The 27355-nt window shown below is 42.0% G+C and overlaps 2 protein-coding genes across 2 annotated transcripts; both read left to right on the top strand.

Annotated features, from left to right (window-relative positions):
- Nucleotides 1-211: 211 nt before the first annotated feature.
- Nucleotides 212-19549, top strand: LOC131479004 (rho GTPase-activating protein 20-like). Its single transcript, XM_058659657.1, has 10 exons — nucleotides 212-217; nucleotides 2176-2222; nucleotides 4587-4751; nucleotides 6436-6579; nucleotides 8703-8744; nucleotides 9416-9500; nucleotides 12566-12643; nucleotides 15699-15765; nucleotides 16302-16481; nucleotides 19488-19549. The coding sequence occupies exons 1-10, from the start codon at nucleotides 212-214 to the stop codon at nucleotides 19547-19549; spliced, it is 876 nt and encodes a 291-aa protein (XP_058515640.1).
- Nucleotides 19495-25929, top strand: LOC131479007 (rho GTPase-activating protein 20-like). Its single transcript, XM_058659658.1, has 4 exons — nucleotides 19495-19649; nucleotides 23277-23380; nucleotides 24110-24305; nucleotides 25693-25929. Exons 1-4 carry the CDS (start codon nucleotides 19587-19589, stop codon nucleotides 25918-25920), a joined length of 591 nt encoding a protein of 196 aa, XP_058515641.1. The 5' UTR covers nucleotides 19495-19586; the 3' UTR covers nucleotides 25921-25929.
- Nucleotides 25930-27355: the final 1426 nt, after the last annotated feature.

The raw sequence follows: 27355 nt of genomic DNA, 5'->3' as shown, positions 1-27355 counted from the left end.
TTATGAATGCTGTTTCCAGGGAGCCTGCCAGAACCAGGGCCATGGCTCATTTGGGGAAAGAAAAAAGATGTCTCCACTTGGATGGTGTGACGTTTGTAGCAAATGGAAGGTTGCTTGCTGGCTGTATCAGACCAGACACTGGGAAACATTGCTGGCCAGTGAAGATGCAGGAAGCATTTGTGACTTGGCAAGGAGACTGAGAGTAGCCGCGATGAAGGTAAGTCACGTTCTTTAACAGCTGAGAGACTAGTAAATCCCACGTTCTGACTACAAGCTGTGCCTTGATAACAATCCCAGACAAGAGACAGTGTCCAGTTCCTTGTTCCTTGTGTTGCCACTTGGTTCTTGGAAAGCTTGCTTAAATGCAGCTCATAAGGGAATGTAGGAATCAGAAGTAGGACTGCAGACCGAAAAACCACTTAGCTCTTGAGATTCTGTTATCCCATGTATTATACAAGTTATATAAAAAAATTGAAACCACCTGTTTGAAAGGCTTACAATGTTTTCTGTAGCTTGAAATGCCAGTCATGTTGTCGCAGACCCGAGGGGTGCATTTTCTGCAGTGTCTCTGAGCTGGCATCATCATTGATGCCAGAACTTTACTCTGTGCTTCTCTTTATATGTGCTCTTAATCATAGTACACTTCTTCAAATGGTAACTAGGTTGATAATGTGACGAATAAGCTCATTAGGAAGATTGTTTTTCTGGGGACTTCTGGATTTTTAACTGCCTATAGGAACAGAAACCTCAGTGCAATTGGAGCATTCTTGCATTTGATATTTTTTTTGTTGATATAGCAACTTGACAAATTTTCTGATGAAGAAAAACATTTTACAACTAAGATATAAGAGTGTATATAGGACCTGGTGCCATGGCCTAGAGGCTAAAGTCCTCGCCTTGAACACGCCAGGATCCCATATGGGCACTGGTTCTAATCCCGGTGGCTCCACTTCCCACCCAGCTCCCTGCTTGTGGCCTGGGAAAGCAGTTGAGGACGGTCCAAAGCCTTGGGACCCTGCACCCATGTGGGAGACCTGGAGGAGGTTCCTGGCTCCTGGTTCCTGGCTTAGGATTGGCTTAGCACCGGCCATTGCAGCTGCTTGGGGAGTGAATCAACAGAGTGAATCAATCTGTCTCTCCTCCTTTGCATATCAGACCTTCCAATAAAAATAAATAAATCTTAGAAAAAGAGTGTGTATAAATGTTTATAGTGTGTGTGAGTCTTGAACAGTTACTGGGAGTCATATTGAGGCATTTTCTCTTAAGGTATTAAACACCTCATTTCTCTTCAATTTGTGCTCCTTATATAGGCTTGCACAAAGATTTAAAACTGTTTTGGATTTTTCAAAAATTTTCTTAAATGTTGCTCATGTATGTAGTTACTTTTGTGTCATATTCTCAAATTTGGTATGTTAGTATTCACTCATCTGAATGAAGTTGCCAGTCTGATGCCAACAGCCTGGGAGGTGAAATATTACAAGTAGTTCTGGACAGCAGAGGGCAGTAAAGAGCAGTGAGCAAATGGTACTTGACATCAGCTGATGGGGATCCTTTCCTTGGTGGAGGCAAAGATACAGACGTCCAGAGGGCCAGCTGCAGGAAGGATCATTGCAGTGACAAGGGCCCAGGAAGGAAATCAGGGTAAATGAGATGTGTAAAGGGTTGACTTATGGAGCCCTAGCTGAAAGTGTTGCATCTGCCCTTGAGGTGGGCAAGAGTAGACATCAGAGAAAGCACAGATTAGAACTCGCTGTTTTCTGATTGCTATTCCAGTCTGTTCAATGCCAGGGTCTGACTGCTTCATGTAACAGGCCTCTAAAGGTAGTTCTGGGAGCTAATACAAACTGGCTGTCTGAGAGTTAGCAGAAAGCTTCGCACGAGGACTGAGGAGTGCAGAATCAAGGCTGTGAAGAAGTTGTTGGAAATGAGCGTCATATGCAGCTGCAGAAAGTGGAAAAGCTGCAGGTCAGTGTCAGGAATATGATCTTGCCACCTACCTGAGCAGGGTGTGATTTCACGCTGGGATGGTGATTTTCCACTTTTATATCTGGGAAAGCTGCTTGTTTGTAGGGAAACTGTGTGGATTAGAGATTAGACAGTCCTCATTCTACTAACTCTAAGTCTCTGGTCCCCATGAGGCACGATTCTCTTTAGCTTCGTTTTCTCCATTTGCAGATTGTTCCTGTCTCAGAAGCTGATGTTGAGGCCATGAAACACTGTCTGTAAGGTGCCTTGCAGCATCTTCTTGTTTGGTGATTGCTCATTGGGCTGTAGTGTGTGATGTATTCTCCAGCATTTCTCTTTGTGCTTGGACAAACATCCATAGTATTGTTGATTATGTCAAGACTGTCTTCCTGTCTTCAGTAAGCATACTTGAAGCTACTAGGAGAGTGCAATGTGAGTTGGCTTGCTAAGTTTTCTATTATTTTACACTCATGAAAGTCCTCTCAGGTGCTTAAACTGTCACCTGTGCTTTGGAGTGGAGACACTGAGACTTTAATAAAATTGTGGATTTTACCAGTGCCCTGTACATGGCAGATACTGAATAGGGGTTCAAGAGTCACATGGTTTGATTGCCACGATCCTGCCATGACCACTATGCAACCTTCTCTCCTATATAGACAGTTCATTACTCATCTAAGAACTGAAGAGTAGAAATAGGATAAATAAGTATTTTATGTTTGTGATATGCTGAAATAATATTGCAGCAGCTAGGCATCATCTTTACGCCATTTCTTCTTTTTGGCATTTAGGGTGGAAAGTCCAGAGTTCAGTGACAGAAATGAAAACAGACTGCTGTGGGTTGAGTCCCCCACCTCGTTCCCACTTTGGAGCCCTGATCTGTCTTTCCTTGCTGCACAAGGACACAGTGTGAAGGTGCTGGACCTTGAACCGGGAAGAGCAGCTGAGTCAGTGGGGGGAACACGATCGCGGACTTTGAACCTTCAAAGCTGTAAGTGACATGAACTTCTTCTGACAATTCACCTAGTGCCAGGGAGTAGAAAACGGGGTTAAACATATGTTGCTTATACTAATTGTTATCTACAGTATTATGTAATTTCACTATGAAAATGACACAGTAATAATATTATGGTATAGTTTAGGGAAATATTGACACTTGGACAAACTGAATGAAAGGTTTATTCATCTATATTTCTTACAACTTCATGTGCAGGAATGATTACCTCAGATTAAATTGGAGGAATCAAAAGTCAGGGCCCAAACACAGCAGACTGGTGTGTGAGTTTGTCAGTTGGTCAGCTATGGCATGAGCCTTAGAACTCTGACATCACAGTGGTGGGCTGGCCTGGCTACTGCAGAACCATCACTCGTCCTAGTGGTGTGCCCAGCATCTGTGTGCTAGTCTAGCCACGTCTCTCCCTACGGCCAGCATAGGGAACGGGAATGTTTCTAGGAGCCAAAAAGGACTCCACTCCTGGAATTCGTCCACAGGCCCGTGGTTCTGGGTAATCTTCTCATCCTCTACTTGTGATCACCCAAGCTGACTAGTAGTCCAGGAGGAGTTGTGAACTTGTTAACCCAGATGGCGAGTAACTGGTCATTTTGTTGTTGATAACATGTGAGGATACTCAGGTTCTGCTGATATGGCACTGCTGACCTCGAGAGCAGGCTCTGTATCATCAGGGAGACAATTCTTTAGCTCCATGGGAAGCAGTTTCCCCCTGAAAAGCAATCTACAGAGGAGCTTTCCTGTTTAGGAAAGAGTTTTGTGCTATTCCCAGGCCATAGGTTTAACTTTTATGGCCACATACACCTGTTAGAGATGGTCCTAACTCAAGTAGTTCACATCTAAACATGGCTTTGTGTTAAAATTTAGATACTTGCAGTATGATCTGGTGCTTTTTAGCACTCCCACACTGCCTTAATGAGAATACTGATTTAGGTAAGATGGGGAGCCTATTTAGTGTATAAATAATCATGCCAACCTGAGACCCAATTATAAGTATGTCTTGACAAACATCATTAAAAAATGCTGGATGACAGCTCTGATCTGGAGATCTCACTTGATTAGCTTAGGCCTACTAGGGCAGTCAACCCTATGTGAAGGTTTTTCACACTTTTTCAATCTGTATTCTCTTTTTGCAAGTGACACATTCCTAGGTTACATCATATAGTGTTTAAGACTTACGTTTTGGGTGGGTTGATGGGGGGACATTCTGCCTACCAGCCTATCTAGCAAGCACTCCTTCCGTCACTCCACCAACGGTTGTCCAAGGTTACCAATGGCCTTCGTGTTACTGAATCCGATGATCAGTGCCTGCTGATCTCACACCACACCTTCCACAGCATTTGATGTGACCAGTGGCTTCCACCTTTTCTTTCTGCTCTGACTTGCTGTTTTCTGGTTTCCCCTAGATTCTCCCTTGAGGGTCTTCCCCATCTGTCTGCATCTCTGACCTCTGCTCTTTCAGGCTTTTAAACACAGAACCCCATTACATTTAGTTGGAGATCCTTTTTTGGGAAAGTGAGGCTATAATTTGGTCATGTGTCACCCCAAATGTTTGGCATAAAGCTCATTCTGTCAGTTGTTTTATCATGGCTCTGTGATGTTTGATGTTGAGCAGGCCCAACCGTGGTTGTAAAACTGATGGCCCAGCAGCCATGACTTCACCGGAGCCCCCCCAACGCCGCCTCCTGCTGCATGGACCTGTGAAGCTGGCCAGTAATAACCAGGTCAAGAAGCGTCATGCCTTTCTGTACAGTGATGTGCTGCTCATTACAAACAACAAGTAGGTGCATTCCAAGCATGCTTTCCTGGTTTAAAATCATTTTTGTGTACTTTCTCTAAGTAAACAGAGTGGTTTAGTTTGGTCTCTGCAAATGTTTTGGGCTTCTCCCTTAATTATGAATTATTCTGTGAAGATTTATTCTGCATCTTTTGCTTGTAGAGAATGCAATCAAGAATAGGAGGGTCAGGGTTCCTCTTTTCTTGGGATTCGTACATATGATAAAATAGCAAGCAGATAATTGAAGGTTCTGGCAAATGTAGACTGTGTTCTTATAGGAGGATAGACGTGGTGCAGAGAATAAGGTAAAGTGTCAGAGAGGAGTCCTTGCAACATTTAAACTGCCTTTGGCATGAGAAGCAGCCGCCTGTTCTAGACTGAGTGCCCCAAGCTGCCTGACTCAGGTGACCAGAGGCCCTGCTGTGCTAAGGCTCCTTCCTCCAGGATGTTATGGGTCTTTCCACACGAGGTCTCCTGTGTTGCATGATTAGATGGACTCCAAGAGTCCTACACTGCTGTGCCCTGAACCCTGAGCATCTTTCTTCAGGCTTGTCACTGCTTGCTTCTATAATTCACTTGAAAGTTAGAGTTGACAGTGAGGAAGACAACATGTCAAAGTGAAGCTGGGTTGGGCCACACCTTTGTCCAGCAAGGACACTGCTGAAGCTGCTGATCACCCTGTGACTGTAGCAGAAAAGTGGGAGCCGTTTTCTGCACTTACTCATCACACTCTGAGCACTCGGCTCGGATGCATTTTGCATTGTGGTTGTGATTTGGCTGTAGACTGTCGGCTATGGCAGTACAGCCTTAGCCACAATCGTTGAGGCACGTTGTTTGAACCAGACCTTAAGAAGGGAAATTTGAAATAAGCTATGGTTATTACAGCGGTGAAGAAACTTGTTTTCTGCCGGGGGCCATTTGAATATTTATAACATCATTGATTGAATGAGTCAAAGTGCCAACATTAAAAATTATGAATTTATTGCATTTTGAATCCAGCCTGCAGTTGCCTTGACCAAACTATCCCAAATGACTTTTCTGTCCTCATACAGCCTGGGAACCAGATGCTCCCCACTCCTGCTCTAAAAACTCGAGATTCAAATGTATTTGAAATCTTTCCGCACTAAAGCTATTCCAAGACTTGAGTCTGTCTCTCTTATTTGGAAATAATTCATGTAGTATTTAAGGATTTTTTCCAACTCCCCACAATACTGTTGAATTCAGTAAGATATAGATAACCAGGGAATGAGTTTAAAATGTAACATTTTTTAAAATGTAACATCTTTAAGACAGAGTTTGCTGTGTACTTACTGCACTCAGTATTAAGAAAGGAAACCACCCAGCGATGGCCCATCTGTGTTGTAGGTGCCCTGGGTCATCCCTCACTTAGGACACACCCAGCAATGGCCCTTCTGTGTTGTAGGTGCCCTGGGTCATCCCTCACTTAGGACACACCCAGCAGTGGCCCATCTGTGTTGTAGGTGCCCTGGGTCATCCCTCACTTAGGACACACCCAGCAATGGCCCATCTGTGTTGTAGGTGCCCTGGGTCATCCCTCACTTAGGACACACCCAGCAGTGGCCCATCTGACCCTCACTTGTACTGTGCACTAAGAGGGAATATGTGGGAAAGAGCTGTCCCCATCACATTTAAGAAACAAACATCTCATTTGATAATCTTTCTCTAGGTACAAAAAGCAGTTCAAAATCAAACTCCGGGTTCCAATAAACAACATATGGCTTGCTAAAAATACTGTGGAGCATGGTGACAGTCCTGAATTAAAATCACTGAAGTTGGGATGGCCTTTGCAAAATTTTACGGCTAAGTTCTCGTAAGTACCACTTCTGAATCCTGTAATATCACTTTTTTTTATGAATAGTAGTAGTCATCTTTGCCTAGCCCAGGAAATATACAGATGTGTAATTAAATTCCCCACAAACGTAATTTTGGGAAAAGGAAATATTTTGATCTGATTCTATAATTACCACTGACTCGCAATGCCTTCAGTCATGGCATTTGTGTGTCTTCTACTTTGTCAAAGTTTTTTTTCATTCACTGGTGTATTTCTGAATGCCTTTAACAGCTGTGGCTGTGTCAAACTGGCACCAGGCCTCACAATTCCTTTTAGATCTCACTTGTGAGTGGTGGATGTACAAGCACTTATGCCACCACAGGCTACTTCTCAGATGCATTCATAGGAAGCTGATCGAAAGGGTGGAGTAGCCAGGACCTAAATTAGTTGCCTTGAAGTGAGGTGCATTTATTTCATCATACCCCCACCCCCTTACACTGCTTTATTCATTTTAATACAGCTGTCAAATTACAGGCAATGTATTCAAAATTGGATTGCGTATCTAGGTTAACAACAGTGATTTTAAAAAACTACAAGATGAGTGTTTAGCCTAGCACTTAAGAAACTTCTATCCTATGTTGGAAAACCCAGGTTCCACTTCTAGTTCTTACCTTGACTCCGGTTTCTTGTTAATGCAGACCTTGGGAAGCAGTGGTGTTGTCTTCAGGCACTGGGGTTCTGCTACCCACAGGAAGAGCCTGCATTGAGTTCTCAGCTCCCAGAGACATACTTGGTAGTTGTAGACAATCAGGAGGTGAACCAGCAAATTGGAATTCTGATTGTCTCTCACATTCTTTTTATTACATTTAAAAATTTATTTTGTTTTATGATATAGACACAGGCTCTGGGGTTGCCTGTGCCCTTCCCCAAGGTCTCTGTCTTCCCCATTGATTTCCCCTCTAGTACAGTGGATGTCATTCATGAACAGTCACAAGTCCATCATGCTGTTATTGAAGTGTTTCCCTACAATGCAGGCATGGACATTGTCAGCAAGTCCATCAGCTTACTGTTTGGATGTATTCAGTTCTTTCACTGGGTGTCCATCTCTGGTCTGTATGCACAGAGACACAGAGTGCTTTGTCTCCATATCTGAATGGATCAGTCCCCACTACACTTCCATTATATATCCCCTGAAATACAGAACCACAACAGGGGAAAATGATAAAGTTTCATCAGCATAAAGTTAAAAACACATGCTGCAAAAATAAACATGCCTCTCAAGATTGGTGAAAATGGGAATGGAAAACCCTCTTGTAGGTATAGATGTTAGTGCGTGACGCTGTGGTGCTGAGGGAATTACATGATGTGGTGTAGGATCTGGTGGCAGTGGGGAATTGGGATGGCTGCTTACTGAGTTCAGAGTTTATTCTTGGGATAATGAAAATACTCTGTAACAAAATATTATTACAGAGTTTTGCATGCACAGGATGGTGAATGTACCCAGTCTCACAAGTGCTCGATTTTATGTGATCTGTAGTTAGCCATACCTGTTCTGATGCTAGCAATTTATAAGTCCATGCGTGTTTGATCCTTAGCAGATACATCCATGATATTTCAGAAAGGATTTTAAGCATTTGTCTTTTAGCAGTAGGAGAGCTGACATTCCTCACACATACTTCTGAAAAATGTTTCCTATGTATTTGTTTAACATACGCTAATTCTACAATCCCTATGAACAATTACAGTAATATGGATTCCACACGCCCACCCCCCACAAGTTATATCCTTATTTCTGAATTGAGTATTTCATCCACATGGTAGTTTCTTCATTTGGACTTAACCTGAGTCATAGTGTATTTTACATTTATATAACACTTCAAAATACAAGAGCACTCAGGTTTAATTAGTGGAAACTTTCCTGTGGTCACTGAGTAAGCATCCCACTGTTGAAACTCGGGCTTTAGTTTCAGATCAGTTTCTGCTGTGGAAGAGCAGAATCCATCCAGAGCCCACGTGTAGGGGCAGGGAAAAGTAGCACTTACACCTGAACTACTGTTGCTGTCGAATGCCTGCTAATATATTTATCTAAATTGAAATTCTAAATCACATGGAATCAATTTTTTCACATAGTGTAATATTTTCTCCCTCTTCTCTGTTTGCAGGTCTGTGGAACTGAAGGATAAATGGCATCGCTTTCTGGAAAGGTATTTCTGCAGGATACACATTTTGTGTCTTTAGTTTGTGATCAGAGAACATAATCTCTGGAAACAATGCCACCACATGAAACCTCCTTAATAACACTTCAGATCATCTTCAGACTGTTTCTCCCTTGGATATATTCATTGTTGAGGAAGTTCTAGATGCACCCCTCATTCTTTCTCTGCCTAAAACCTTTTGAATGAAGCAACCATGGTCCTCAGTATATAGTAAATTCCCGTAAATCCAGGCTGCTGTGCTGGGTGAGTCTCGCAGCAACACTGCCTGTTACCCTTTTTAGGTCGTGTGTTGGTGATGTCAGTTCCTTCAGTGCAGGCAAGAATGCTCAGTTGACATATCACACAAATTATTTTCAAGACCACATGTTCCTTTCCCAAATTACTTTCCTACCCATATTTTGACCTTGGTAAGGCACTCTAAATGCAGATGTTTTCCATGGATACATCTTATAAGAGTAAAAATGCTACAGATATATGAGCATAGACATGCATAGTCTACAAATATGTGTCTTCAATAACTCAAGCAAAATTTTCACATATAATGAATTATATATATATATATATATATATATATATATATATATATATATATATAAACATGGGTTGATTTGAAAAGAATGATTGGCTAATTTATTTGTGTATTTTATGGATTTTATTAGATCAATCACCCAAAGCCAGAAGATGGATGGATTGCAGAATACTCTGGTTAAAATCACTACCAGTAATATTAATAATTCTTCCAGTGTAAGTATGCTTTTCACCAAAAAAATTTAAACTACAATTATATGACTTAGCCATAATGAAAGAGACACAGGGATAGGAGGGCTGGAAAAAGTGACAGGAGTGAAAAATAGAGAAAGGAGGAAGAGAGGAGAGGAGAGGAACTGGGAGTGTTGGAGGGTTAGTGAGAGCGTGATAGAAGAACCTTGTATTAATGTATCTTCAGATATACATGCAATACTTCATGTGTATCAAGTAAGAGATTATGTGAAGCAATGGAATCTGGTGATTCAGTGCTTGTGCTAAAAACGAGAATCTCCTGTTGAATATCCATAGAATTTCATTTCTTAAAAACATTATTTTTCTAAGGCAGTATTCTGGGAAATAAATCCCTCTGATTTTTACTACTTTCAGATGATGATTTCATTTTCAGTTTTCATGTTTGTTAAAATACTTTCATTTATTTTGATGGAATATTTTAAGAGAATGCAATGTACAAACTAGAGATGGGTATGCCATGCACCGTATAGGCTGTAACCCAAATGTGCCTGTTTGGTTGACATTTTGTCCTGTTTGGATTTTTAAAAATTTCTTTTCATTGTCCCTCTAGATAGGTGTCTTCATGTGCCTTTTCTGAAGTCAGTTACATGTGGTGTACCCTTTAATCCTTGAACACCTGCACAAGCCTAAATAAAATCATATTCTTGTGCAGCCACCGTCCAGGCCTCACCTGGAAATTAAACACCAATTGAAACAATGCTTCCACCTGTTTTTCATATTCCAGTTGATAGTCACTTTGTGATGCTCCCTTTCTGGGACAGGACCCACTCCAGGGTCAGCTACTGCTCTGAGCTACTTACACCTAACTTCTACTTTGCCAGAACTGAATAGTATTCTGAAGGGATGAAGCATTTAGGAGAGCAGAGTGTGTCTGCCTCATTTTTTCAATGCTGTTGGAAGGAGCAGTTTCAATGGGATCCACTTGATTTCTGAAGTTAGGGTACACTAGCCAATATGTTATTGGGTGTGACCAACACAACAGATGTACTCTGTGTTTTATGCCAGTGTCAGATCACACAAAATGCCGTTGCAGGGGAAAAAGTTCAACAGAGTTGTTTGCAGCAGATATTCATGCAACACCAATGCTACTCACTCATATTGGGAGCTCTGTTTCCTTCTAATGTTCATTAATTTTATCTCACAGAAACAACCGTTTCCTATAGTACATTCCAGTTCTAGTGCATGTTGAGTTCCTAAAGTTCTTTCTCCTGAAAATGGATGTTTCCAGTTCACTACTGAATGGCACTTTTTGACGAATCTTGAAAAAAGATGTTTTAGCTGATATTTTCTTCTGCACACGTTTTGCTCCACTGCCTGTTGTTCCACATGCTTTCTGGTGACTAGTCTAAGCCTCCTCTACTGATCACCTGTGTGTACGTCTTTCCTGCTTCCCATCCTGTTTTCAGTATCTTCTGTTTCTGGTGTGGAGTAATTCAGCAGTACTGTGTTAGAACAGTCACAGGGTGCTGAAGCTCACCTCAGGTCTTTGAGTCTCCCCTGACTGCAGAGAACAGAGGCATTGCCAGCACCAGCAGCCTATGAAGGCCCTCTCTTGGTATCCTGTGCCAACGGCCTGTAGAAGGGTGTGAATCTGGGCACTTCACAGTTCCAGACCTGTGCACCACCCCCTTCCTGGCCACTAGCCCAGGTTCAACACCAGTTGGGTACCTGTCCTCTTGACAGAATCAGAGAATTACATTCTTCTGTGTAGAGTAAACTGCTTGTGCTTAGTGAGGCATGCATTAGAGCCACCACAGCCACCATGAGATGCTGGTCCATCCCCTCCAAGTTCCTTCCTAACTAAACGACAGCTGGTCCACCCCTCTCATCTAAATGTGCCTTGTGCCCTCTGGTCCTGCTGTTTTGTGGTAGAATGAGGAAAACTGTGTGTGCCTTCCCTGCAGTGACCTGCTGGGAGTCTTTCTTCCTCTCTGGCTGCAGTCTGAACCCAGAATAGCGGGGTGTGCAAGACTCCACATCTGATAATGTTGCCCGTGATTCCGGACACCATGGTCTGCTCCCATCTCTGTCTCTGCTTCTGGCATTTCCTCCAGTTTCCAGCTTTGTGTGTCCTCCCACTGCTGCTTGACCTCACCATCCCAACTGCTCTGTGGTGTGTCTGTGGCTTCTGCAGAATTTCTACCTCTGGATTCTAACCAACTCTCATCTCCTTTGCTAACCTTTCCTAGTCATCCATCTTCACCAACCCTTTTACTTGAATTTATTTTGTTTACAAAGATATCAAGATCACAAGGAGAGGCAGGTATCCTGGTAGTGATTATTTTGAATGTAATGCTTCTATATATCATGATAAACCGTTATTTTATGATCTGCGTGAGTTTAAAAAGATGATTCTCCTTCAAAATGAAGGGAAATTATCTGTAAGGGGATAATGCAGAGCTTCAAATTTCTGTGGAAGGGCTTTCAGGTAGCTCAAAAATAGGACTTAAATATTGAGCATTTTTGTTCTTGAACTGTGGATTCACAGTGTCAATAAATATGGGGAGTGAAAATCTTAAGTAGGTGTGATGCCTGTCTTTGTAGAGGATGCTTCCTACAAAGTGGTTTAGTAAGCAAGAATGTCCTCCACAGTCGGTTCTTAATCTCACATGACCAAGACTGAACATTCTGTCTATGATGTCAGTCTGAACATAAACAGGCAATCAGCCGGGGAAGGAGAGGGACCAGACCTTCGTTGCAGAACAATTCCCTGTGAAGGAAAGAATTTTTGCTGCAGAGAATCAGTCCCTTTATGGGTCCTGCCTGAGTTTACATTCTTTCTCTTTGATCCTATGTTATGTTTTCCATACCATATTAAACTATTTCCTATACTTTAATGAAAGTTTTTCTCCTGGCTCTGAGTTATGTAAAGTGATGCAAATAAATTATTCAGCATTGGCACTTTCTATTTTTTATTTGATAGTCCTCAAACTTGTCCTTTAACTGGGTAAGGATTTTATAATTGTGTAATTATATGCTGAAATGTTTCTCCATATCACCAGTTTATATTCTCCTTTTCTCTTTTACAGTCTGCCATTTTAGCAGCTCATAATTTAGACACCACCAGGGATGTTATCAACATGGCATTGCCAGGGCTAGGATTAACTGTAAGTAACCTGAGATCTGCTTTAAAATAACAACTTTGATCTTTGATAAATGTATTTCCATGTTACTACTGGTACATGGGTACCTACAGTGTGTGTGTTTGTATGATGTACTATGAGGCATAAGGGACCAACTGCATATATAATGTGTATTGCCCCTAGAAACATGAAATCATGGGGTAGAATGCATTAGGGATATTTGCGTGTGGTCATTGCTCTTATGCTTTGATTTTAAACTTTGCATGAGCTGGAAGGCATAGTTTAATAAAACATGAGTATAATTTCAGATGACTATTTCCACAGGTTTTAATTTGAATCTCACAAAGGTATAAAGCATTTTGTCAGCTTTTTAATGTCCTAATATGAAAATAGTAGACATGTGTTTGGATTGCTGTTTCTGTACACTCCCATTCCCCTGATTCCATAACTGCTGACCCGATTGCTCTGTCTCATAATCTCAGCATGAAGATCCCTAAAGTACAGGTCTGATTTTTTTGTTTGTTTTGAGAATCAGAGTAAATAACGAGGCAGAGAGGGGGAGAGAAGCAAGCAGAAAGATGAGAGAAAAGCAGATACAAGGAACATTCTCCCTTCCATTGGTTCAGTCTCCAGAAGGCTAGAGTGCCCTAGGATGTCCTGGAGCCAGGAATATAACTGATGAACCCTGAGTATTTGAAAAGACCTGATTACTTGAGCATGTTCAGTTACCTCCCAGAGTGTACCTTTGCAGGAAGCTAGAGCTGGAATTGAAACCCAAGTGTTGTGATACGGTTCTCAAGGATCTTATCCACCTGCTAAAAATCCTCTTATTGTGAATTTTGACATAAAATATATGAATAGAGTCATGCTTTAGATACTGGTCCTGAGACTGACATGCCCTGTGCCTGTAAAATTCAGCAAAGGTAAGGTGTGAGTGAAAGCTGGGCTTCTGGGGAATGTGTATAAACACCTCTTGTATGCTTCATGTTTGATTTCCTTTGTTTGGAACAGAGACACACAGGCACACATAGTCGAGAGTTCACTACTATGGACAACCTCCACAAATGCTTAGCACAATAGCAGGGCTCATTCCTGGAGCTGAGAAGCTCATCCAGTTCTCCTGTGTAGGTGGTGGGAATCCAGATACATGGGCCATCAGTGCTGTGTTGGGATGCACATCCTCAGGATTCCGAGAGGATCCAGTGGCAGTGTCCCGGATCCAGTGTCCCGGCTTAACCCCACACCCTCTGTTGTGGGTAGTGAGTTTCCTGATTTCTAGCCCATCACTTTCCTTTTTTAAGTGACTGCATTTTGACAGATGCATAGGTGTGGACTTTATTGTTGTTCTTCCTGATAGAAATTAGCAGATTTTTTTAAAGATTTATTTATTTTATTACAAAGTCAGATATACAGAGAGGAGGAGAGACAGAGGGGAAGATCTTCCATCCGATGATTCACTCCCCAAGTGAGCCACAACGGGCCGATGCACGCCAATCTGAAGCTGGGTACCAGGAACCTCTTCTGGGTCTCCCACGCGGGTGCAGGGTCCCAATGCATTGGGCCATCCTCGACTGCTTTCCCAGGCCACAAGCAGGGAGCTGGATGGGAAGTGGAGCTGCTGGGATCAGAACCGGCGCCCGTATGAGATCCCGGGGCTTTCAAGGCGAGGACTTTAGCCGCTAGGCCATGCCGCCTGGCCCAATTAGCAGATTTTTAATATGTATATGTAGTATTTGAGATGAAGAGAAAATTCCACACAAATGAGAAGTGACTAAAAGCCTATGGTGCCCTTGAAGGATGCAATGGCGTTTATATTGGGACCATCAGAATCCCATCCTGTCACTGAAGAGCTTGCCATTCTATCAGCAGAAAAATAAGCAACAATTTGATAGTATGGTTCCTGGAAAATGTTCCCTATAACTGTGAAAGCTCTATACTATTCTGATATTCAAGATTTTTCTAATGTATTCAAGTCTCCAGGGCAAGCAGAGTTGGCATAAGAAACCAATTATTTCACTGCAGCACAAGTCAGTTATACATTTGAAAGAAGGATGAATTGCTGAGTTTCTGTGTACTGAGTAAAACATACACCTCTGCACTGGAGTCTAATGAGTAATGTATGTGAACTCTGAAGAAGAATTAGGCCTTGGAGGAGAGTGAGTTGTATGAATGGGGTTGATGACAAAGATTCGACTTTAAATATAGTTGATTTTATTTAATGGCCAGAGTTTTTCTTGGAGTCTCGTCAGAAAAAAAGAAATTTCAATTTACAGATGAGCGGATCCCATTTGTATCTGTATGTGCCAGTTAAGGCACTGCAGCATAAGGGTTCCATACCTTCAAGCAAGAGTTTCGTTAGATCTTCCTGCTCCTGAGTAATTTTTAGGCAGTGAAGCTCTATGTATGGAAATGGATGTTTGTGAGAGAGCCTCCATGCCTGCTAGTGCATTTCCTGAGTAATCGAGGCTATCATCAGGCTACTCCTTGTGAGTCTCATTTTGGCTTGCTCCCTCCTGAAAGGAATTAAAACGTTGAACAGAATCATGATACTGATGTGCTGGTTTCAACTGGCATTTCTAGAGTTGCGTGGGTAGTCACGTTCTTGTGGCCTGCTTTTCCAGCTGAGAACCCTCCTTTTGACCATCTCCATGGTAAGAGTTGTGGGAATGGAAGCTGATGGATTAGTTGTGCTTTCTCTTCCTGGCCTTCTGGTCCTGTGCCTGTTCTTTCTGAATGGCTGAGCTTATGATGTCATGTAGGTGTCACCTTGTTTAGGCAGTCTTGGCAGGCAGTACTTGTACATGAACAGAGTCATGGAAAAGGAAATCATACCATTCTCCTAGGAGTCTGCTGATGACTGAAACAGTGATCAGGAGTAGACTTGTCGTCGTTAGTGTAATAGCATAAATGTGATTCCTTAACCCTTAGGCCACTTTGTTGAGCAGAATTGTGGATCAGATAGCATTGGCACTGGTCCCAGTTATTTTTTTCTTTGGTAATGTAGAAATGCTCTGGAAATACGTGTTTAAGTATTCTCTGATGAAAACATGTTTTGAGGCCAAGTCCTTTTTTCTCCAAGGGCTCAGAAAAAGATTACCAGCTGTGGGTCCATTATGGCAAGACCGAGGCCCCATTCCCACTCATGGGTAAGTGTTCTGGAAAATAAAAACATATTAATTATTTCAAAATTACACTTAAAAAACCTGCATATCCATGTTTGTCGAAAAGTTTAAACACTCTCATAATGGAGACGACCTCTTGCAATCGTCATTCACCCATTTAAAACTGAAATGCCACAAGCTCATTCCACGGCAGACACAGGTGCCTGATCTCTGACTTGATGCACTAGTTTTTACTATAGAAGGAGCAAAAATTAAGTTTGTCACCTGCTTTTACAGGTGCAGATGAAAGATATTTCTTGGACTTGTTCCTTTGGTATGAAATGAAAATGGAATCGAACTTCATTTTCTCAAGCAGATGATGGATATATATGTCCTCATTTAACTTCCCCATTTCACCTTATGTTCTATAGGACACCTGTGTGTTTTTCTTTTCATGATGCTGTTCCATAGGCAAAGGGGAGCTTGAGTTGCACCAGCGCAGTGCCCACACTGACAGCCGGTGTGATTGATTATACTTCTCACCATCAGCCTGATATAAAATGAGATTCTTCTCTGCCTAGGCCATGAAAATCCGTACACAATTCAGGAGCACTATTATCGAACTTCCATCCGTCAGTCCGCACCAGGGAAGCCCACCTCTCCCCATATCCTTCTGGAGTCCATCCCAGAGATCTTAGCTAATGGAAAACTGCAGTTTATCCTGACATGCCGGGGCAAGCCAAGACCCCAGCGTAGAGGTGGTGAGTTCTTTTATTAGATGTAATGGCCTGCTCTCAGCACATATCTGCATTCCTGAGAACAAAATCAGAACACAAATGGATTCTAACACCAAGGTGTTCTGACACCAAGGTCTTCCCTTTGTGGGAGGATGAATATGAAGAAACAGAACCAGCCTGAGAGAAATGGTTTGAAATCAGAATCCAGCACAGTTTAGGATTATGCTTGTTCTAATGTTAGAACTTCTGTCAGCTCTAGATGTCCTATGCATTTTCCCAACAAAATTAAGCATGTATAAACCTGGGTATCTACAGAAATTGCCTTCTGAGGGGTAGATGTAAGGGCACAGTGAGTTAAGATGCATCTTACAGTGCTGGAATCGCGTTGTAGCACCAGTTTGACTCCCAGCTGCTCCAATGATAATAGACCTTGCTGGCGGTGTGCCTGAGATGGCAGCAGAGGGTTACCCAATCCCTGGGCCCCTGCCTCCAACGTGGGAGACTCAGGTGGAGTTCCCGTCTTCAGCCACATCCCTTGATGTGTGGCCATTGCAGCAGTGAATGAGTGATTTGAAGATTTCTTGGCGTGTCCTTATGCATTGCAAATAGATCTTTATCAGAAAGCACATCACTTCTGGAGGCCCAAGAAATGATGACTTCCCATCTCTGGTGGGAGATCTGAAGGAGAGTTACAAGTTTTGGCACTGAATTCAGATCGATTCTGTTTGGGCCAAAGTGACTGGATAGTGTGCTAAATTGATTTTTGTTATTGTGTAACAACATTTTATACTCAGAGGGTGTGGTAAAGTCTACCTCTCCTCCAATTCTGACCTTGGTGTGTGTGACTACATGAACTTTTCAAATCAGATCTGACTCCTGAATCCACTGATTAGGCTTAGCAGGATATACATACAGTCCAATGTGGGGTGTTCATGATTCAAAGCCAAAAACCGCTTGAGAAGTATCGCTGCCAGAATAATTGAGCTTGAAAAGCATCCTCATCCTTAGGAGATGAGACACAAAGAGCAAGACACACAGAGATAGAAGCTTCCTGTTCTTTTCTTCACTCCATAAATGCCATGATTGTGCCAGGGTCAGGGCCGGAAGCTGGGATCTTATCCATGTCACCCCTATGAGAGGCAGGGTCAGGGTCAGGGCTGGAAGTTGGGATCTTATCCATGTCACCCTTGTGAGAGGCAGGACTGGAGCTGGAAGTTGGGGACTTATTTATGTTATGTTTGCTAGAAGCAGAAACTTAATTTTGTTAGCCAGGGCCTAGATTTGTAAGAAGTTGCAATTGAAACCTGGAGGACATCAGACTCAGGTACTCTGACATGGGCTTCAGGCATCTTATTCAGTAAACTAAACACTTGCCTGGCACCTTACAGGTAATTTGGAGGAATATTCATAATGCCACATGGATGCAACTAGCTAATTCAGGTGCTATGAACTTGTATGTGGAAAGGACTCGGTTTCTCACTTTTCTAACCCTGACCTCCCCCTCAAAAAAATTTGTCAAATGGAAAATGTAGAAAGAAAATCTGTCATTGTAGGTGTAATCTAATCACTTCATTTTGTCTTCAGCATTTTTTAGAAATTATTTGTCTTGCCTGGGCGCTACAGCAAGCCAGGACGGCCTGTCTCCAGACACTGATGCTACTGCACAGCTGGTTAGGCTTCAAATGAATGATCTTACAGCAGTCATTTTGGTAGGTAGCATTATGATTGTTATGCCTCCTGAGCGCTGAGAACCTGAGGTATTAAGTGTCCTCATGCAACTCTGTTTCAAATGTGACAATCATTTGTCAGCCCCTGGCTTTGGCTGACAGGTTCTCTTATTGTGACCTCAAAAACAAGCACAGTCTGATTAGGAATTGCAGTCTTACTTGAAACACAACAGGAAAAGTGGTAGTTGGTCTCACTGGTTTCAGCAGTGGCATCCAGTGACTTGCTCACTGACATAGGAAAGGTGCATATCTGATTCCCTGTGTCCACAGCCCCTCATTTGCAGCCTCTTGCTTGAAGTGTTCCTCTACTCCCTGTGTCTGGATGACTCAGACTTCTCACACAACCTCTCTCACATGAGTTTGGTTTGTATTCAAAATGCTTAAACACATTATTCTCAAATGTATTCATACTTCTATCATGAGAGAATGTGTTGAATAAAGGCCTCAGAACTTGGCCCTGTTATTTCCAACAAGGACTTTTAATAGCATGCACACTGGTTGATTGCCCAGTGTATCTGTTTGCTCTCTCCTGTACATAAGGAGATGTCTCCTGGGTGGGAAGGAATTTATCAGACTAGGTCCATCTTGTATGTTCTCCCAGACCTTACTCCATTCACAAGTTCAAGGAGCTCCCAGGGTCCTCATCAAGATGATGTCATCAATGGCTGAAAAAGTACCAGGTAATACATTATGTTGCAGGCATAAAATATAAATAGCCTAATAAATGACAAATTCCCTGTGATATTTGTGAAACACATCTTGCTCTGTTGGCATTAAGATGTAGAAGGCAGTGAAAATCTGGTATAATGGGCATGCAGTCAAAGAAGGCATCCTGTCATATGTGGGCCTTCACCCTGGTTTTAGATGAGTGTAGGCAACCACCGAATGTAAGAATGCAGCCCATAGTTATTTAGATAAGGATGGGCTGATGTCAATAACAGTGGCAATGATATCTTCCTAGTTGGAAGAAACAGGTTTTTGGAAATAGTAACAGCAGGGTAGACAGTAGAGATTGATTCACTGAAAGCTTGAAGAAGAAAACTTTGGTTTAAAAGTTTGATTTATTGGAAGAGGAAGATGAGGTTAAAATCAACATTCAAAACCATTCAGCGTATGGGCATTGATTAGATGGATGACTGGAAAATATACTTGGAGACACTGAAACAGATTTCCTTTCTTCCCATCAGTCAGCTCTTGCCATGTTGATTCACGCACTGTGTCTGTTCCTCTACAGATCCAGTTCATGTTCTGGGCTGTTGGTTGTGAAACGTCCTGTAATTTGTTTACGTTTTATTCCTCGCAGGAGATGCTTCACTTTTTAAGGCAAAATGGGCCATCGACAAAGGGTATTTTTCAAAACATTGACAACATAAAACCATTTCTGTGTCTCAAGGAAAGAATTATGTTTGGACATACATTAAATTGGGAGAATGAGTCTCCACTTGTCATGGCAGCCGCATCAAAGGTAGGGGGAGTTCTGTTGTCATCCATGCACAGTATGAAATCTCTGATGGGTTTCATTTATCCTGGCACTTCAAGAACAGTAATAGGTCAAGTGTTTAAGCATCCAAGAACCTAAAAAACACCTTGGAAATTCCAAATTGTAGGTAACTACTCTCTCTATTGAACAAATTCTGCATGTTTGATAGGCTTTCCTAGTTTTCTTTTTTTTTTTTTTTTAAGATTTATTTTATTACAAAGTCAGATATACAGAGAGGAGGAGAGACAGAAAGGAAGATCCTCCGTCCGATGATTCACTCCCCAAGTGACCACAATGGCCGGTGCTGTGCCTATCCGAAGCTGGGAACCCGGAACCTCTTCCGGCTCTCCCACGTGGGTGCAGGGTCCCAATGCATTGGGCCGTCCTCGACTGCCTTCCCAGGCCACAAGCAGGGAGCTGGATGGGAAGTGGAGCTGCTGGGATTAGAACCGGTGCCCATATGGGATCCCGGGGTGTTCAAGGTAGGACTTTAGCCACTAGGCCACGCCGCCTGGCCCTGCTTTCCTAGTTTTCAAAATCCACTCCCACTATCTTCCTCTGAACATGCCATGCAAAATTATGCTGTCATAGTTTCTAATACTTACAGAAGAGTCTTCAAAATCTTGATTATTCATACAGAATGTTGGCCAAAACAATCCTACCTTTGCTGAACTTGACAGCATCCGCCTGATGACATCAAAGTTTCCTAAACATACCTCATTGGAAGCTGCTGAAAACCATTTTAGGAGTTTTCTACATTAAGCAAATGTCTACCCTAAAATCAAAAGAAACATAGAAACAAAGAAAAGGGTCATTAAGTTCATCATCCAACTGCCCCAGTCTCTTAAGTCTTTCCTTTACAAGTAGTGTAAGAAGGAATGCTTAGAGTTGCCACAATAGCGACCTCTGTTGGTGCTTACAGTTACATTTGCATAGTAGCCAATCTGCAATGGAAAGTTTAGACAAAGTGCATGCGACAGACAAAACAAGGTTCATATGGTTATGCAACAAGGTGGAGGAACCCACCATGGGGGGAGGGTGGGGGGAGAATCCCAGATTCTATGTAATTACAACACAATGTAATTAATGAATAAATTTAATTAAAAAAATAAAATTAAAAAAAACAAGGTTCAGATTCTCAAAGTGTTGGGTCTTGTGTTATGCTGGGCCTGGGAATATTGTCATTCCATGTGAGAGCAGCACTTCAAGGTCTTGCTTCTGATGGGGCACCTTGTTAATTTGTCTGGGAAGGCAGGACAAGATAGCAAAGCTATTGATGTCCTTGCCACCCACATTGGAGACAAGAATAAAGCTCCTGGATTCTGGCTTCAGACCTTTGGATCTGACCTTGATACTTTAGTAAATATTATAGTCATTTGTCTGTGCATCTCTCTTTTTCTCTCCCTCCATCTTCCTTCTCCATTACTGCCACCATCTGTTCCTGAATCCCTCTCACACTTTGTGTATTTATGTATGTGTCTCCTTCTCAATGTCTCTGACCATTGAGAAAAAATTTCTAAAACTCAAGTGAGGGGATAGCATTGTTGCCTGGTACAGGCACCACCTGCAATAGGGGCATTGTGTATGGTTCTAATCCTAGGTGTTCCACTTCCCATTCATCTCCCTGTTGATGACTTTGGGAAGCAGTGAAAGATGGCTCAAGAGAGTGGGTCTCTGCACCCTTGTGAGAGACTCAGATGAGTTTCCTGGATCCTGGCTTTGATCTGGCCAATCCCTGATTGTTGTGGTCATCTGAGGAGTGAACCAGCAAATGGAAAACTCTGTCTCTGTGTAATTTTCCATGTCAGATAAATAAATATTTTTTAAAATGCTTAAATGATATAAAATGTACATTTGTTTTAAAGTATACACAGGAATTACAAGTATTGTGGATTTCCACAGGGAGATATAATCAAACAAGAAAAATTGAATTGTTGGTAGTTTTAGCAACTGTGAAACAAAACCTGCTGATTATTACATATTATACATATTAAATTTTTGGAAACTCATTATCCTTGCTTCTTTCTTACCCCCCCCCCAATAATGCCATATGACAAGTAGAAACCATTCTGTAGTGTCATATAAGCCACCTGCAGCATGCTGAGATCATGACAATATATTCTAGGTTGGGCAATCACATGTTTGCACTGCCCTTTCTAAGGCACACTGATGGTACAGGTTTTTTTTGAAAGATGTGGCATTTAGCCTTCTGGAAATGTTGTAGTGTGACTCTGGATAAATACGATGTGAATCACCTGGAGAGTTGGTCCAGACTACAAATAAATGCAAGCACTAAATTGAATTTGCCTTTGAGCAACCTAGAAGCAGAGGTGCAGTTGCAACTTTCTGTGTTCCCCTTGGGTCATTGTGTGGCTTTCATAACATACCACATCTACTAACTTTGAAACCCAAGGAAGCCGAGAGGGGATATCTATCCTACTCACAGAAATGCAGTACTCAGCGGACCAAGAACCACCCAAATAAACTCATTCCTAGTAATTCAGAGCTGGAGAGTTCCTCTCACATACACCTGGGGCATTTCCTGGGAAACAGGGAAAGAATCTACCTGCAAAGTGACTTCATTGCTCATCAGTGACACATTCAAGGCATAAAAGGACTTGCAGTTTGTTTCTTCACATTGTTCCTAGTTTGCTAAACTATGCACAAGGAATGCAGATATGTTTGTATTTGTTTTATGTGAAACATGCTGATTGAAGGAGACATAGATAGGGCTGGGATTGTGGTGCAGGGGGTTTAGCTGTTGGCTACAACACAACCATCCCATAGGAGCCCTGGTTCAGGTTGTAGCTGATCTGCTTCAAAACAGCCTTCTCGCTGATGCATATGATAAGGCACTAAAAGATGCTGCAGTGACTCATGGCAGAATTCCTGGCTCCTGGTTTCACATGGCCCTGCTCTGGCCTGGCCAGCATGGCTATATGGGGAATAAAGTCTCACTCGCAGCCTCTGTCTCTTCCTGTGTTACTCTGTTGTTCAAATATTCATCTTTTCACCTTTCAAGTAAATTAACATACATACAAGGACAAAAATGTGCATCTGCACGCACATATCATCATCATTACTTATGCTAGTTCACTCCCCAACTGACCACAGTGGACTGTGCTGGACTGGGTTGGGCCAGGCTAATGCCTGGATCCTAGAGCTCCATCTTAATATCCAATGTGTCAGGAGCCCAGGCAATTGGACAGTTATCTACTGCTCTCCCAGGTACATTAGTAAGGAGCTTGAACAGAAGTGGAGCAGCCAAGGATTGACCTGTTCCTCTGATAGGGATCACTGACTTTGTTTTTGGAAGCAATTCAACACACTGCCATAATCATGCCCCAAAGAACCTTTAGACAATAAGGGAGTTTGCCTTCTCTCCTGAAACTGCTCAGACCCTGGTTTTACACATCTTGTTTTAGAAGAAATTAAAGTACCCCTTTCTGCATATACACATTGGTGTAAATTGCAGCCTAAGCTTTATAGAGGTCACAGTTTGAGTTTCTAGAAAGTGCTGATTAAAATGAATATTACAATGAAATATTACCTTTGCAATTTCTCCAAACCATATTTGTCATCAAATTTTTATGACTTTTTAATCTTGGAAAGGATTGTCTTCGGATCATACCTGGAACTCTTTTTACAATGGAACTCTACGATAGTTGGCTTGGTGTCCTTGATGAGGATGAAGTGGAAATCGCAGAAATCAGAAGGTGGTAATATTCACATCTAATCCAGACATGTCTCCAAATATAGCCAACACAGTTAGAGAAAAATATTAGCTTGTGCTTTAACCACAACAAGCATGTGCGCTGTGAAGGGGATTCATGTAGTCACACACACAAAGACCGGAATCGGAGGAGAGGTAGACTTTACCACACCCACTGGGTTCTTATTCACACCAAGTAGTATTGATATGGAATTATTGACACTGTACTGAATGTCACATGAATGGAGCGGAAACTTACTGATCCCAGAGATATGCTGTAAGAATAGCTCTTTGTTGATCTCACTATCCACTTGTCAATGCTAATTAGGTGGATAATTCTGTGTATGCTGAAAGAATTGACATCAATCAGTTTCGCTTGAATTCACACCTTGAATGTGTTTTGCTTCATTGTTTTACTGTTGCCTTGAGACATCATTGCTTCAGTTTTACCTTACAAGGTAAAATGTTTGCAACTCAAATGCTGTTAAATTTCCTCAGTAAGCTTTGAGCACATTCTGGAATGCAACAGCCACTTTTAAGACTTGTGTAAACTGGACATTCACAAAGTTATTCAAGTGAAAAAACATAATTTTAACCTCTCCTTCGCCCCACCCAAGCCCCAGTGATACTATTAAGAAAATGGAATTTGAAATATTTTGTTCTCTTTCTGTCTCTCACTTCAGCAGGGAAGTGACTGCATTTGTTTGTTTTGCTTGTGTGTGTACGTGTTTAGGCTCTTAGAACACCTGCCCGCATGCAATGTGGACATCCTGAGGCAGTTATGTCTGTGCTTGCATGAGATATCCAACAATGCCTCCTTCAACCTGATGAGTGCACCCAAGCTAGCTTTTTACATTACAACAAGTGTGTTTTCACTGTGGAAATGTACATCACAGATCGCTTCAATGGAAAATGAAATAGTTAAACAGGTAATGAGGTGCCCCATTTCCATTGTGATGAACCGCATTTTACAATGAAAAGCGCTGTATATCCTTCCTGAATGTCAAGGTCACTTATTCTATATTTGGAGATGCGGGAATGTGTGGTGGTAAGTCAGAAATTGAGAGCAGTGAATCACTTCTTTCCAAAGCAGGAAACAGAAACATGAGGCGTTAAAGCACAGGGAAGCAGAATGTTATGTAACATTCTCTAATGTTATATAACATTAGAGAAGGGAATGTGGGGGTTTTAGTAAGTGGTCAATCTGAGATGCATTCTGTCACTCATCACTGAGGACCAAGCACACCTGAATTTCACAGTTTCTTTATCAAGCCTTCTCAGCTGAGTAGAGTCAGTAGTGTTAACAACAGCATCCTCAGATCAGTAGTGACACGGCCTGTTCAAAATGAGCACATGTATTCCCCTACTCAGTGACCCTTCTTGTAGCTCACTCAGTGGAATGCCGCTTTCCATCTTACCTATGCTACTGGAATGAAAATGAGTCAAAGTTTTAAATCGTCTTAATAGACCCAAATGTCTCCAGTACAATGACAGCTCTTATCAAGCTGACATAGGTGTAATGTTAGAGTGAAGCAGGGCAGTAGTTACGGAAGGATTGCAGCTGAAGAAACAGACATTTCCCTTGTAGTTGACTCCATTCGTGTCAAAAGATCCACAAAAACCTCCTCTTCCCAAGTTCAATATAACACACATTTTCTTCTGTTGAGTACTTCACCAGTTATGTGAAAGTGCACACCATCACCTCAAACATCCTACGTAGACTCACTGGGAAAAGGAAAGGCAGATCAGATTTCCAGAGAGACAGACAGACAGATGATTCATCTGCTGGTTCACTCCCCACATGGCTGCAACGGCTAAAGCTGAGCTGATCCAAAGCCAGGGGCTTCTTCCAGATCTCCCACATGGGCTCAGTGTTCCAAGGCTGTATGCCATCCTCTACTGCTTTCCTAGGCCACAAGCAAACAGCTGGAGGGAAGTGGAGCAGCCAGGACGTGAATTAGCACCAATATGAGATCCTGGCACATGTCAGGTGATGATTTAGTCATTGAGCTATTGTGCCTAGCCCTTATATATAGACAATTGTGCTGTTTAAACACAGAAGTTATTAAAATATTAGCATTTTATTGCACTAGGACACAGAAAATACTGTTTTTCTGAAGGGCAGTATTTTTGACAAATTACTTAGTACTTTTGAAAGTGTAACCGTAGTTCAGGAAATGGTTCATATATGTTTATGTCAACTGTGAATTTTGTTTAGAATTTGTGTTTTTTGTAATGTCCAGTGTTCACATAGAATACATGACTCATATTTGCAGGTGAAAAAGAGTACCCTGTTTCCATGCTTTTGTGTTACAGATGTCTATCATAGAGATTTTTATTGAAAACTACCCACAGATCTTTGAACACCACAATGAGTCTTTACTTAGTAAGAGATGCGGAGATTCCAGCACCAGCAGTGGAAACAGCACTGAACATGAAATCGTCATGTGGAATCCAGAAAATGGTACAGGTGAGAGCTCACTGAATTGGGAACTCAGGGCAAACACTTTGGGTTTTCTGGACAATTTTAACTGGTTGTGCTGAAAGCCACAAGGCTTCAAGGAGCCATGGCAAAACTTAGCATAGCATTGAATAGATCTGATCTCTCTTTACAAGAATGCCAAAGATTAGGAGCAGCTTCAAAATATTTAAGATGAAAGGGTAGGTAAAATGATGTGTTTGACTTGCAAATGCCAACTCTTAATATTGTTCACAGAAACTTGTAGGTAAAAAATTGGAGTCCAACTTGCTTTTTCCTCAGAAAAACTAAATCTGCTAATCACTTTGTAAATACATATGTTTCTATGGCTCTATGTTCATATTAGATCAGAAATATTATGTGAGTAACCTTATGCATCATATCTGAGTGTAATGTGCTTGTATTCAGGGGATATAAATGACTTCAATCGACTGATTGGAATGCCCTGACAAAGAATGAACAAAGATATGTGTCATTTTTGAGACTCGAATAAAAAACCAGCTGCAATCCAGAAATGGGCCCACCTGTATCATGAGTGGAATGTTTTTTGAGTCACTGTAATGAAACCACCATGGGCTGTCCAATGGAGACTAATATAATGAGTGAAGATGAGTTCAGGTGGCTCCTAACCTAAAATGCAGACAATCTAAATTATTTCCATTCTGGGTCACAGACAAAGATTTGCACATTCTGGATCCTTTCATTTTCCCCAAATTCAGTGATGCTGGAACTAGAGTATATGAGATTATGTGCGATTTAAACCAGAGGTAAAGTTGGATGTGCTGTGTTCTGGAGCACAGGGGAACACTAAGACAGGCCTGAGATTACTGAGGACACTTCGGTCATCTCTCCACTGGCAAGGGAGTGACTGAAGGGAGGCTGTACCAATCTCCCTAAGAATTCCTTCATGTTTGCTGCTGACTCATGACCATAACTTGAAAGGTTCCTATGTCCAGAAACAGAGCTTCAGTTCCATTCATGCCTTTGGAAGTACACTAGTTCTTGCAGGAGATGTCCTTGGACCAATGCAAGGGTCTCAGACAGGATGTGAAAGGACACTTAAATTTTCTAAGACACAGTTGGATTATAAGACTTCATTCATGCTGTGTGCTTCTGGGTATTAAGGGTGCATCAAAATTATTAAATATCCACTATGGGCACAATAAGGTTTTGCTCTGTGTATGTGATCTGGCTTATGGGCTAACTTGAAGGGGATCTGTTAAAGGGAGCTGCAGCTGGTAGGTTTCATTTTCTGAACACCTAAGGAAACCTGTAGAATCCATGACAGAAATCAGAGAGACTTGGGAGACACTGAAGGCAATCTTGAGAGAGAGAAAGTACTCTAATACACAGTGTCAGCTGAGCATTTTAGGAGTCACTTAAAATGCTGATTCAAACACTTTGGTACCTAGCCCACTACCCTCTGCTGTTGGGAATGATGGCACCTAGCCCACTACCCCCTGCTGTTGGGAATGATGGCACCTAGCCCACTACCCTCTG

Source organism: Ochotona princeps, unplaced genomic scaffold (genome assembly GCF_030435755.1).
Source record: "Ochotona princeps isolate mOchPri1 unplaced genomic scaffold, mOchPri1.hap1 HAP1_SCAFFOLD_113, whole genome shotgun sequence".
Lineage (NCBI taxonomy): Eukaryota > Metazoa > Chordata > Mammalia > Lagomorpha > Ochotonidae > Ochotona > Ochotona princeps.
The sequence above is the reverse complement of the archived record's forward strand: the minus strand, read 5'-3'. Positions and strand labels throughout refer to the sequence as shown.